General features: G+C 37.6%; 1 protein-coding gene across 2 annotated transcripts; it reads left to right on the top strand.

Moving 5' to 3' along the window:
* Positions 1–617: 617 nt before the first annotated feature.
* LOC114664014 (fucolectin-like) lies at positions 618–14,350 on the top strand. Of its 2 annotated transcripts, none has more exons than XM_028817987.2 (4): positions 618–777; positions 8,841–8,914; positions 10,861–11,158; positions 13,703–14,350. In XM_028817987.2, exons 2-4 carry the CDS (start codon positions 8,842–8,844, stop codon positions 13,872–13,874), a joined length of 543 nt encoding a protein of 180 aa, XP_028673820.1. In that variant the 5' UTR covers positions 618–777; position 8,841; the 3' UTR covers positions 13,875–14,350. The 2 variants fall into 2 exon arrangements, with proteins under 2 accessions (XP_028673820.1, XP_051791657.1); XM_051935697.1 differs by lacking the exon at positions 618–777 and adding an exon at positions 6,533–6,652.
* Positions 14,351–15,048: the final 698 nt, after the last annotated feature.

The raw sequence follows: 15,048 nt of genomic DNA, 5'->3' as shown, positions 1-15,048 counted from the left end.
AAGAAACTTGCTATAGTTACCAAATTGTGGAAGTAGCTAGAAGAAGTGAAACAAAATCAAGCCAGAGAAATGCAACAAATGGTCATGTCCTGTGGATACAGATGTTCCATTTTGAAAACAAGGGCATCTGCACTTCCTACTAAATTTTAAAAGCTGTCATCATCAAAAAGCATTACAAAATTTATTTGCAGGCTTCTTTTGCAAAACAGTTGTAACAGTTCCCTAATTCTGATCACTGCAGTTTTCCAAAATTTAATTGTTTTTGCTAAATGAATTTAATTGCCTTGTTTATTTTTTAAAACATCCTAATAGAATAGTAATCATACCTACAGCTACTATGACTTTAAAATTTGAGCACTGACAGTTACCAATACTTGAAGGAAGCTATTTTTCATAAATTGTTCTCTAAGTTTTGCTAGTGAACATCTGTCTTGCAGTCACTAAACACTATTACTTGTCTCATTCCTTATGGTGGCTGTGAATTTCACAGCAATAAATTTTATTATACTGTGCATACATGGATTTCTGGGAATTGCTTATCACTAGTGATAGCATATATTTATAAAACCTCCTTCAAATTAAATATCTAAAGTAAACAAGGTCATGGATGGACTAAAGACAACAACTTTGGCAGCTTTCCAAATTTCATGATTCAAAACTGCTTTATAAACAAGATCTCTTCAGACTTAACATTTCATCTCTTCTGTCGTTCTCCTGAAGATCTGTTCTGACTGGCAGCGGAGAATGAACTACTTTTAATAGACAATAAACATCAACGTGAGTATAACATGTTTTCTTTTCTACGCTGTTTCTGTTTGTTAGATTTAGGCTCCTTTCAATAAAAAGTAAGTCAAATATTTAACTTTAATTATAACCAGACATCTGCTAATATCCTGTGTAATGTGATAATGATTAGATAGATAGATAGATTGTCCCCATGGGAAAAATTTGGCTATTTATATAATTAAATAGATAGATAAAATATATTTATAAAAATACACTATAATCTGAACACACACCTAAATGACTAAAAAGGAAGAAAATTAAAAAGAAAGAAAACATCTGGGGCGGCACGGTGGCGCAGTGGGTAGTGCTGCTGCCTCACAGTTAGGAGGCCTGGGTTTGCTTCCCGGGTCCTCCCTGCATGGAGTTTGCATGTTCTCCCCGTGTCTGCGTGGGTTTCCTCCGGGTGCTCCGGTTTCCTCCCACAGTCCAAAGACATGCAGGTTAGGTACATTGGCGATTCTAAATTGTCCCTAGTGTGTGTACTTGGTGTGTGTGTGTGTGTGCGCACCCTGCGGTGGGCTGGTGGCCTGCCTGGGGTTTGTTTCCTGCCTTGCGCCCTGTGTTGGCTGGGATTGGCTCCAGAAGAGCCCTGTGACCCTGTAGTTAGGATATAGTGGGTTGGATGATGGATGGAAAACATCTACTTGGCAGTCACAGTGAAGAATTATGCAGGTATATTGCTGTTAGTACATTGTATAAAGAAGCATTTCCTGATGCATTTCTGCTGAATAATTCTTTAGCTGAAAGTTCCTCAGTATTAGTGTGTTAGAGAGAGGATGTGCAGCATTGCTCTCAGTGGCATTCAGTTTTGTTTTAACTCTTTGCTCCTACCTTGAGGTGGTCCAGAGTCCCATAACTGAGTCTGCCCTTTTAATTAGATTGTTTATTCGGCGGGCCTCTCTTGAAGTGCTGTTACCAGCCCAGCACACCACAGCATAGAAAATTGCACTGGTCATCACAGAATTCTAGAAGATGTGAAGGACATCTCGAATCACATTAAAAGAACGCAGTATCCTAATAGATCCTTTAGAGGGTATTTGGTGCTGAAAAGGTCAATAACCAGTTCCCTGGTTATGTGGATGTTAAGTTTCCAGACAATTCATTCCACACCAAGAAACAAAATTCTCCACCTGACTCCTATACTCCATCTCATCCCCTTATCAATACATCCCATAAGTGCACAATCATCTTAGACTTTCTGCAAGTGACATGACCTGGTGTTATATTTATAGTTGAAGGTGTACAAAGTGAAGGGAAAGGGAGACAGAACTTTGCTTTCGTGGTACTAAAGTGTTATTCACATATAAACCAGAGACACATTCTTTGAGTCTCACAACCTGCGGTCTGTCTGACACATAATCCATATCTCTGAGTTTACCCCTTAACCGAGATGGCTGCATGGTATTGAAGGCATTGGAGAAATCAAAAATATAATCCTCACAGTGCTGCCAGTTTTGTATCCTCCAATCCAATCTTTGTTCGATAGGCAAACTGCAATGGGTCCAGGTGGTCTACCACAATATAGTCCAGGACCAGCCTCTCAAAGTTGTTCATGATGTAAGAAATAAGTGCCAATGGTTTTTAGTCATTTGTTGGAACATGAACAGTATGAACATGTATGAAAATGAAAAGTTTTCCACTACATAGGCACTTTCTGGAGCCTTAGGGACAGACTGAACAGGTGACAGATGATACAACAAACTTGGGCAGCATAGGCAGCAAGGATTGACTCCACCTGGTCATCTGGCCATCTAATAACAGGCTTGTAGCTGAAGTAAGATTAATCAGATTGTGGTCAGATCTGACCAACAGTTCCAGTACTCTTAAAAGCATATTTAATATTTGAATAGAGCAGGTTCAGCTGGAACAAGACACAAACAAGTGAAAAAATTGTTCTTGTTCCTTCAAAAGTTACATGATTGAAGTCACCACATTATAACTGTAGGATCAGAATGAGTCATCATTAAATTGTTGTTGACAGAGTGAATCATTTCCATTGCTGATTCCCCATTTGCAGATGTATTCATATAAATATTAATAGAGATTATGTAATTTATCTCCATGAGCAAATAATGTAGACAAATTCCAGCAGCCAAATTTTCAATGTGTGACTTACGAACTATAGTTTTAACTGTAATATGCTCCCTTTAACACCATTCCTCATTCACATAGATGACCAAGCCTCCTGTCTTTTTCCACACCACATTGGGTTAAAATGTACTTGATATTTCATCCATCTTATCTAAGACAAAGATTGAAGACTGCCCATTACAGTGAATGGTAGCGCAGTTCTAAAAACATTTCACCTTGTTTTTACTTTTGTTGCAGCATGTCACCTTCTCCGTCTTTGGACAAACAACTTCTGTGCAAAAGTGAAACTGAGCTGCTTAGGTGTCTGATTACAGGAGTATTTAATACACCCCACTTTTACCTTTTCAGTTTGCATTCCAGGTGTTGCAGAAATATGCAACCATTGGGCCCTGAAGTGAGGTCAAGAAAGCTGGTGCCTGGATTAGTTAGATAGATAGATAGATAGATAGATAGATAGATAGATAGATAGATAGATAGATAGATAGATAGATAGATAGATAGATAGATAGATAGATAGATAGATAGATAGATAGATAGATAGATAGATACTTTATTAATCCCAAGGGGAAAGGGTTTGAGTGTACTGCAGAATTTGTCATTAAATTTAAAATCAATTTAAAATTCAGATATCTGATTTCTATTAGCTAGTATCAGCGACATGCCAGAAGCCAGATCAAATATAATCTTAACTAGTAACTAGTATAAAAGCTCAGAAACAAACAGAAAACAGCAAGAAATATTAAAATTAAAAGTATTAAAATATTACTATCTCCAATACACCCACCCTGCATGTCTTTGGACCATTGGAGAAAAACAGAACACCAAGAAGAAATCTATATGTAAATGGTTGATTTTATACTTCTATATAAATTGAAAAATGTTGATGGAGTCAAAAATTGGATTCTACACTCTTAAAAATAAAGTTTATTTAAAGGCACTTTATGTTTCTTTACTGGGTTATGTGATTCTTCATAGAACCATTGCTTGACAAAGCACCATTTCATGGTTGGAAGGGTTCTTTGTATATAAAATTGGTCGATTCTGCTTTGAAAAACATTCTAAACAAAAAAATTAAATCTTTAATATATGGTAAGCTACCTAGCAGGACACAAACAGATTAATAAAATTTAGACTTAGCCTTTGATATTGTATGCAGCAAGAGTCCTTTTAAAATCATGACCCATTGGTATTTCATAAATCATTTACCTCTGTCTATTCCTAGTTATTTACAGTATTGAGCCTGTTGCAGATCTAAATAAATAAAGTTTCTTTCAGGAACCTTCATGTGGATGGGCCTTTTGGAAACCAAAATTGGTTTCCTATGGTATTGCTCTGAAGAACCATTCTGGTACCTTTTGTTTTTAGAAGTGTATGACGTTCAAATTTCGCGAAAAGTCGATTTCATCATAATGTCTACTGTATATATAGGTGTGTCTGTGGAAACTGAAGATTGATTTTCATTTCTTAAAACTACAATTTCTGTTAGAAAATGATACATCTTTTATGTGTTGTGTACAGTGCCAGGATGACTACATCCCAGCAATGATAGAATATTATAGATCAAGCAGTTTACAAGACATCTGCCTTGACTGTACAGACCTATGTACAATGATAACCTCCAAAAAACTGACCTTTCTTCTTCAAACAAGAGTCATTATGGTTGCTCTTTGTTTGACTTCAGGCCTATTGTTTTTGGTCCAGTTTGGTCCATCCCCATATTCTTCAAAAACAATTTGACCTACTGTATGTGCAGCGATGACTGCCATAGAATTTGTTTAATTTTTTTTGTATTGATTTTAATTAAAAGCAAATAGCAATTCATACTGTCAAATCAAACTTAACAAAACCAAAATTCAATCCCCACCCAAAATAAAGAGAGTATTGCCAGCCAAAAAAGCCAGTCTTTAAAAGCAGCCAGGAAGGAAGAGTATCCTTCTCCTCCAAAATAGAAGCTCATTCTAAAATGTTATTGAGTAGATCCTACCATATTTTAAAAAGGTTTTGAACAGATCCTCTGAGAGAGAATTTCATTTTTGTTCAAATGTCAAATAGTATAGGATATCAGTTACCCAATGACTTAAAAGTGGTGGGTGGGATTCTTCCAGTTAAGCAAGATAAGTCTACATGCTAGTAGTGAGGCAAAGGCAATTATAATTTGCTTGTCTTTCTCTATTTTAAGCTCATCTGAGAGCCCACCAAACATAGCTGTTAATGGATTAGGAGTGATTGTGACACCAAGGCTACAGTATCTGATAGGCATTCAAAGATTTGATCTTAATTTGGTGCATGCCCAAAACATGTAGCCCAGTGAGGGATTTGTTTAATTTAACAAGGATTTTGCAGTCTGCTCCACTTAATCATGGCACCAGGCCTACTGATTTGCACAATTCATTTTTGATATCCATCCATCCATTTTCCAACCCGCTGAATCCGAACACAGGGTCACGGGGGTCTGCTGGAGCCAATCCCAGCCAACACAGGGCACAAGGCAGGGAACCAATCCTGGGCAGGGTGCCAACCCACCGCAGGACACACACAAACACACCCACACACCAAGCACACACTAGGGCCAATTTAGAATCGCCAATCCACCTAACCTGCATGTCTTTGGACTGTGGGAGGAAACCGGAGCGCCCGGAGGAAACCCACGCAGACACGGGGAGAACATGCAAACTCCACGCAGGGAGGACCCGGGAATCGAACCCAGGTCCCCAGGTGTCCCAACTGCGAGGCAGCAGCGCTACCCACTGCGCCACCGTGCCGCCCTCATTTTTGATATTCAAAATGTATTTAAATGTACATGTTCATACACACAGAGGCATAAACAAATGAGCACAAGCATGCATACAGTCAAAGAAATTTATAAGTGAAAATAACTGACAATTGGCTTGGTCTGGTAGAACTTATACTTGATGATAAAGAATAAGAAATGAACACAAATAACACAATAGATCTGTAAAGGTGAAAGTGCGCAGAGCCATTACTACACAGCATCACTGTACCAGTCTGTCTATCTCTGCGGGTTGTTTACTTCATTTGATCCAATGTGTTTTTAGTGTCAAATTAAATATGAGTTAAGTTGTTCATTTGATTTCATTTTCTGTTCATTTCAATTTACATTTAATTGTGTGCATAATAAAGTTATATAACATAATATACTTGAGACTATATTATACAGAACAATCTGTTGCACTGTACTGGATTGTGTTCCTTCAGTATTATTAAAGTATAATTTACACAGATGTACTGTATGAACCATTCCTTACTGATTTTTTTAGAGAACTTTTTCACTTTTGACTAACAGTCAAGTATGCACTGTAGCTCCTCTAGAATTAATTACCCTCTCATTTCTTTCTGCTGCTGCATATTCTTTAAACTTCATGTTTCTACATCACCTGAAATCTTAGAAATCTGCTGTTTACTTTATTTGCATATCAAATAAAAAGATTTATAAAGACATTCATGTTATTATGTATTATCATGTTATTATGCCCAGAGCATCAATAATATATTAAGACTGAAGATGACTGAATAGACTCTGGATTGCCTTACTTTGCTATTACTCAAAGAATTTCTCTTACTCTCTGATGCCACCTAGTGTGCAGGATGACCCTGAACTGCACTTTGCACATTCCTTGAACCTTTTCATATTTTCAATGCTGCACCTGCAACACAGCAATCTGGAATCGGAGCCAAGAGGCAAAATGAAAATTATATATTAGTAGAGTCTACAATCTCAAAGCTAAAGAGTATTTCTTCATAGTGATACCATATGGTAACTGTATTTGGTTCCCAAAAGAACTATTAACATGAAGGTTCCAGAACAAACCTTTATTTATTTGGGCTCCATAACTATACATAAATAGATAACAGATTTGTGAAATACAAATTGGTTCCTGATTTTAAAAAGAATCTTGCTGCATACAATAACACAGGGTATGTTCAGGTTTTCTTGATCTGTTAGTTTTCTGCTAGGAAACATATTAGACATTTAAAGATTTCTACTTTATCTACATTCTAGTGAAACACACAGACCTACTGCCCATAAATAAAATTCAAATAAAAACCAAGTTATAAATAAGGAGCTGTTGACACTTCTTTTGTTTTCTAAATAGTCACATCTTTCAGCACCTACAGAAGTCAAAATGTAATTTATTACTTTTGGTGGCTCCTGTGTGGGAAGGAAGCCATTTCTGCTTTGGCAACACATTCTTTTGTCTTCAACACAAAAAATACAGCATAATATTGATCACATTGCCGATGTCACTTTGCTAAGTAGTGTTCTTCAAAGGAACATCAATAAAAGAATTTAAAAGCAATCTTCTTGCTTGTCATTGTGGTTAACTATCTTCTTTTGTTATTCTGTGTCATTTGTCATCATATAATTGCTTTTTGCAATTTGCTTGATGTTCAGCAGATGTCGCTGATCTTCTTTTCCTTTCTGCCATTGTGGTGGTTATCACTTGATTTTGCAATCTCTTTGCTGTAAACATTTGACCACTGGTCACTTTGCTGTCTTTTATTTATGTTTGATGTTTGATGACCAATAAACACAAAATTTACACTTTATTATTGTTTCCTTAAGAGGCATTAGCTCTCTGGAAATGTGTTCTTTTCAATTGCTGCGTTTTAATTAACCTGAATTAAAAAATTATAAATAAAAAAGGTATTCCCCCCCCCCCCCCCAGCATGCAATATGACGGTTACAAGATTACACGAGAAGTATAGAGGATAATTTAGCTCTTTACTGACGATTTCACGTGGATATCACAAACGGGAAGCTTATGGCAGACTCTCAAGCATGTGGGTGTCTTGACCTACGCAGTCTGCCATCTTTCGTTTGCCACGCTGAAAGGATTTTCACCGGACAGAAGACATAATCTTCCGCCCGGCAGCTTCAAAGTGTTGGCTGTAGGTCCATCCTTATATTCTGGTTGCTCCATGTGCAGGCTCCTTCTCTTGGATCCAAACAACTCAAACCCCACCTTCAAAAATACAGGAATAGCACAATGCCTACATACAGTTCTCATTCTCCCAACAAGGAAAGAGGATGGTGTGCTGACAGAAGACAGAAATATACTAGTCTGTCTTTAGGCTGACTAGTCAATTCTCCAGTTGTCTTTGGCTCTCCAGTCCTGTGCTTGGCTCGGCAATTCTAAATGAAGATGCTGTGCCCCTGTGTACCATACTTGGTCTGCCTGTATGAATGAGTCCATAACAGTGGGCACAGAGAACAGTGACATTAAAGTTAATAACAAAGCATATTATAACAATTATGAATTCTGAACCCGTATGTACAGAGTCCTGGAAGATTATCAAGGAACATGGTTTTATTACAATAAACTTTGATGGGTACAAGGTTGCCACACCCTACATGTTTTTTAGTTTCCAGAACGTATGAAGCTATATTCAGGACTACTTCTTGGTTGTGTGTGTGCTTCAGCATCTTGTCTGCTTATTTTTTCTTGTTTTTCATCACTTAATCACCTTCTGCAATGTGCTTCACACTAAGCTGATGCTGCTGCTGTTCTTTTTATTTCTGCTACTGTGATGGTTATAATTTGGTTTATCAATCACTTTGCTGTAAACACACAACCATATTGCCCTCCTTTATGGCCACCAAGTTGCTGCTAAATACAATTTTATATTCAGGATTCTTTCTTGTTTGTGTGTTTCACCATCTTATTTTCTTATTCTTTCTTGTTCTTTGTCACATAATCGCCTTCAGTGATGTGCTTGCTGCTTAGCTAATGTTGTGGCTCTTATTTTTCTTTCTGCCATCATGGTACTTATCATTTGGTTTCTCAATCACTTTGCCATTAATGTTAATACTGCAGTGTAAACATTACAGTAAAGTAAATAAATAGCAGGGCAACAGATTCATTAAATTGTTACCACACAAAAAATATCTTAAACTGGCAATAATTTTGTAAAGACATCTTTTCTTGGGTCTTTTTTTTCAGAATGGTACTGGCCCACTTGGCTCTGCTGACTGGACTCCTGCTCCTGTGTCAGGCTCAAGACTACTGTGGTGAAGGTAATCACGGGAAATACATTCTAACGGTTGCGTGGATGCACTTTACTGTCTCTAAATGTGGACTTAATTGATAGTTATCCTACTTTAATTGCCCCAAAACACTCTTTGTCTAATCTCTGGTCTGCTTTCTCACAGTTTTGCTTTTGAATGCACTTAGTTGTTCTTCGTCATGAGTTTTTATGTTTACATTTATTTGCCTAGCAGATGCTTTTATCCTACGCGACTTACAAAAAGGTAAATTATAATCAAATAAACATCAATCTTGGGAACTGGTTGGAAACAAGTATTACTAGACAAGGCTACAAAATTGATCACCTCAAGTGAAAAGCTCAGAAAAAAATACAAAATAACTACAGTCTTAGGTTACATAACCTAATAGATAATATCAGTTAGACGAAAATTCACCAACAAAACAGTCTTCAACTGTTTCTTAAGCACATTGAGAATTCAGAATGGTGGTGGGCTACAAATGAAAAGAATCTGGACTTCTACGTAAAAGTGGCAATACCAGATGCCATTCATCAGTAGATATGAGAGACTGAGAAAGGAACAAAGGACCTCAAAAGTGTCTACATTAACATAGGTGCTGGCCTATTGACTATTTTGTAGGCAAGCATCCACGATTTGACCTTAATATCTGCTTCTATAAGAAGCCAATGTAGTGATTTGAAAAGAGGAGAGATTTGTAACCAGCCTCGTCTGGTTGAACACCAGCTGTGCCGCTGCATTTTGAATCATCTGCAGCGGCTTGGTGGCACATGCTGGTATTGCTGTCAGCAGGGAGTTGCAGTAGTCCAGATGTGACAAGACCAAAGCATGGACCAGGGCTTGTGCTGCATACTCTGTCAGATATGGTCTGATCTTGCCGATAGTGTATAGAGTGAATCTACAAGATTGAGAGATCGTAGAAACATGATAACTTAAGGGTTACTAGAGGCATGTTCCTAGAAGTAATGTGGTCATCGACACCACAGTATTTATGATGGTTACCTGTCGTCCAAGTTTGTGGATAATTAGTGAGAGAGTGTCTATACGTTTTCAGAGCTAACACTCTAAGATTGTTTTTTGGTTAACGTTTTGGTACTAACAAAAAAATAGGCTTGAATTACTGATTTTTGATCCCTGTTCATTTTTTTGGCTAATTTTACATTTCATTGTCCTTTCCTTCCAAAATTCCTCTGCACTTCACTGTATAGTGGCAGAACAACATTCTCAGTCTTAAATGCAGATTTTAATTTGCATCACTATGCTCGATTAAGTGATTCATAATTTAGAATTCACTGGATTACTCTAATGAATGTCTTTTAAGAATTTTGAAAACCTGGATTTAGTCCCTATGTAGCAGTCTTTGCTCTAGACTAAATACTTTAATTCTGTTAGTATTCACATGCTTAGATGTAGCAAAATAATCCAAACATGACTTTAGATTAGAAGGAGAAGAGGTAGAGAATTGGTGTGAATTAAGTTGTCTGAAATAAGACAGAAGGTTTGTGGCATTGAGAAATCTGGTAAAGATAGAGAATAAAGAAAGAAAAGGTGAAGGGCAGAAAAAATTGGTCTTACCTCGAAAGATTTCACCTTAAGTCTTGAGAAGTGAATGAAAGCTTCCAGAGTGGAAGATTTGTTTGAGGGTCCTACACTCCTATTACTTGCATTAAATATGCACTTCAGTGCAAAATGTAAAGCAAATGTTTATTTTACTTCAGATGACTTTTTAAAGTTTTGAAAGATTTTAATGTAAGATATTGCTCCCTCTCCAAATTATGAGTCCATACATCATCCGTTCTTGACACTCACAAAATTCATCTTATCTTTAAATAAAGATGAAGCCTTACTTTGCACCAGTAAAAGAGATGTTCCCGTACATTTCTTAATTGCTATTGTCTTTCTCCCCGGAGTATTCTTACTTTTCAGTTTTTTCTTCCTTCTCTTTCTCTAACTCACAGTTGAAAATGTAGCTCTTCGAGGCACCGCCACCCAGTCACAGATGCATCCTGGGCATTGGGGTACCTTTTCATATGCTGCCAATGCTATTGATGGAAACCGGAACTCAAACTGTGTTCATGGCTCCTGTTCTCACTCAAACGAACATGACTCACCTTGGTGGCGTGTGGACCTCCTAGAAAAATATAAAGTCCATCAGGTGGTCATTACTGGCCGAGGCGACTGCTGCACAGAAAGTATCAATGGGGCTGAGATCCGAATAGGAAACTCTTTGGAGAATGAGGGCAACAGCAACCCAAGGTAATTTAGCATAAGGAACTGATAAAACTAAACAGTCAATAGAAATATTATGGTGAATTCAATGTAGTAAGTATTTCTTCTTTCTATATTAAGGTAAGGTAAATTATTTTAACTACAAAATCCAAAATGGTGGAATCTGTACATCAACACACATAAAGAGTACAACCAATTTTCATTATCCAAGGCAATGGAAATCACAGACACTGAAGAATTGAGCCAATGGAAAAAACAGTTTCTGATTCTGGTGGACCCTATTCATTACATACTTTTGCTACCTGTTACCACAAACACATAATTTTGTGTACTGAAAATCAGCTAAGCTCATCACAGTCCATTTGTGCTTCGGAGTAGCAAAACATTTTTAGCAGCGCAACACTTCACTCCCATCATTGAAATTTAATAAATTTACCTGAAAAACAGCATAAACCATTAAGAACACATAGAATATTATCAGAATTTGGAGACTTATTAACACAACAGAAGTTGCAAGAATGAAGTTATTAAACCATGTTGCCAAAGTTGAGAAGTAGGCACTTGGGCCTCTGCACTGAAAACAGAAAGAGGGAGGACACTATTCTGGCTCAAGTGGGAAGAGTGGGCAGGATTCACAGAGTTGGGTGTGGTGAATAGGCAGGGGTCAGACCAGACACCAGCTTGAGTCCTGTTCTGGATGTCCCCTCCCTTACTAGGGAAGTACCAGCAGGGGGAGCCAGGGTCAGACAGATGTGTTGGTAATGAAACTTCTGCAGGCTCACCCATGGAAACCGTGTTATAACTTTTACTTCCTCTATAATCAGTCATCTTCTTGGCGTTCTGCGTAAGGCAGCATGTTCAAAAGGAAGGGACTTGATCAGTACAAACCAATGACCCACACTAACTGGGAACTCCTCATTCATGTGGAACAATTGCAAGGCCCCATCCCCATCATGAATAAAGTTCAACGACTTACCCACACCTCTCAGCATTTAGTAGACAATCTCAAGTGTCATGGCTGTGCGATTGGACTCTCAAAATTTTCTACTTTTTCTGCTTTTTCTACTGCGCATAGCTGTGAACAGGTGCAAGTTGACCACCAAATGCATTACACTTTAACAGAAGTGGATAAATGAATCTGTGGGAATGGAATCTTCAGATAGTGAGAATTTGTTGGTTTTTATTGTTTTTTTTCCCAAGTTGTCTCTGCAATGTACTGTATTTTCAGAAATTATTATTTTTCTGGTAGGAACATCTTAGACTGTCAAATGTTCTTTTAATTCTACATTTTGAACGTTATTACTTTTTATTTTTTAATCTCTTTATTTTATACTAGGGGGTTACCCCCTGTGCACTTTGCTCGCCAGCCACTTCGCGTCTCTGGCACTCGTGTTGTGAAGAGGGGGGCTGAACGCACCCCAAGGAGATGGGGTCGCTCCTCCGAAACCCCCTCTTAAATGGTGATACAATGGGAAACAAATACTTTTTTTTACCTCCTCTTTGCTCGATCAGCTGCTGGATTGCTGCTGGCTTGTTGCTGCTGCTGCCATGCAGCGTGATCTGCATCTCGTGCAGTGCTTCGAACGCATGTACAGCAGCTGTCTTTGTCATCTACTCTTTGTCTTTTATTTCCGGCCCTGGGTGTGGTTAAATCTCTTGGCACAAAGTCTCGTCTCACAGGACGTGAGTTCTTGATATTTTCTAGTTTCTAATTTAAAAATGGAATAAGAATCTAAAAATCTAACAACATCCCATTAAAGTTTGATACATTCTGAAAAGAATGATACCAAACATATATATATGTAGGTTTTAAAATAAGCCCGATTTAAAGTGTGACTTTTAGGCTTAGGATTTTATAAACTGTATATAGAGTAGATTAGCACATTAACCATTTTGTCCTTTTATTTTTCTGTGTATTCTGAATAATGTGTGATTGCTAGGCTGTGATTCACATGCCATGTGATCTGTAGCATCATGGCAGCCATGATGTAAAATATGTTACCATGTACAGTAGCAGCATGTGTCCAAACTTTAACACCACTTATTGTTACTATGAGGTTTTAAGGGAAATCCTCTGGTTAAAACTTTACTTTGTTTTCTGTCTTGGAATTCTAGTTGGCACTTTGATTTTGACAATTAATCCTGTAACTTCACATGTAATAGATCCCTATTTGTTTTTTGACTATTTCTACTCTCTTTTGAGCAAATCATGTACATGTTTCTGCTGTACTCTTTTAAAAAAATCTGTTTGTTTGGGCAACATTGTCAGTCCAAAAGGAACATTATAGTTTCTGAAGTTTCTAGCACTAGTAAAACATGTGAACCCATGTCCCTAAAACAAAAGGATAATAACATCCAAGTTCTGCCATTGTCAATACTGAAACCAGTAAGCATCGTAATTCTGCATTGAATTAGACAGCCTGTCCATGACCGTAGCTTGCAGATGCAATTATTTACTCTCAAAGAACCTATTAATAAAAAGGCACAGCTTCCTTATAATGTTCACGTTACAAATAATAGCATATAAAATACAAAAATAAAATGCTTTAACTTATCTTCTTGTTTTTTCAGATGTGCAACTATAACTTCGATTCCTGCCAGGGTTTCATTCAGCTACAACTGCCACGAGATGGAGGGTCGCTATGTCAATGTGTATATCCCAAAAAGAAAATCTCTTCTGGTCCTTGCTGAAGTAGAGGTTTATGCTGTCCCAGTGAAGCCACACTGCAAATCATATGCATAAAATACTGATATCCACCCATAGAGTATAGCAATCTGAAAATTAGAAAAACAGATACTTATTTGTAAGAAACAGATACTATAGCAGAACCCTGTTTAATTAAGGTACAGTAAAAATCCAGCAGCAAGAAGTCAAGAATGTAAACATCATTAGCCCACAACATTTTCACTTTGTATACTGTTGCTTTTGTTACATTTCTTTTGAGAGGAGGTCTTTCATTTTGGAATACACATGGGGGCATTTTTGTTGTCATGTATGTTATGGTACTGGAGGACAGAAAAGTATATTTTGGGTGAAAAAGGAGATGGACAACTAAAAGACAAGATTGGTAGATTTTGAGTACTTTGTCATATAAAAATAACTTCATCATTTACCCATCGTTGCAGTCAGATTTTCTTTTTCAGCTTTGCTGTACCACATATTCTCCTTTCTGTGTGTCTGAATGTCATATAGTTGAAATAAAATAACCTTTGATTTCAGCCTTAAGTATACAGTACAATTCATTGTGTTGATTATGAACTAAAAACATGTGAGCTTTTCATTCTTGTATCTTACAATTAAAAATGTAAAATTAAACAGAGGCTTATACTGTATTACTCTGTAATTATTTAGTCAATAATTATAATTTTAACTATTTAAAGCAGATCTGCAATATACACATGGCAATACTACTACTACTGAGAAGTCCAGATACCATAGTGGGATTCAAAGAACACTAGGTGAAGTGGATAGTGGATATCCCAAAACAGATTCCTTATGAATGTTGCTATGTTAAGAGAAGTGCTGAGAAATATTACTCAATATACCCTATTTGTCAGAATCCATAGATCTGAGAAAGATATTTTAAAAAAGCAGTGCACAGAAGTACAAGTCAAGTTGGGGAGCATGCACTGGTACAGTGCGTTGCCACACCCACTACACAACGAAACAACTCGGGACCCTGGTTGGCAATCCCCAGGCAGTCACGTGGTCCAGTCCCACCCTCCGGAAATGACCCTCTATCTGCCGCAGCCAGGTGTTACGTGGGCAACCCCTTGGCCAGGTCCAGCAATTCGGGTCCCCAACAATGAGGATCTTACGAGCTGGATCACCCTCAGGGAAATGCACCACATGGCTTTAGTGCCGTAACTGATGCTTTCACACAATGCAGGTAATGTGCCTCATTCGGGACTCCATG

The sequence above is a fragment of the Erpetoichthys calabaricus genome, chromosome 13, assembly GCF_900747795.2.
Source record: "Erpetoichthys calabaricus chromosome 13, fErpCal1.3, whole genome shotgun sequence".
Lineage (NCBI taxonomy): Eukaryota > Metazoa > Chordata > Cladistia > Polypteriformes > Polypteridae > Erpetoichthys > Erpetoichthys calabaricus.
Note: the sequence above shows the minus strand (reverse complement) of the source record. Positions and strands in the feature narration are given on the sequence as shown.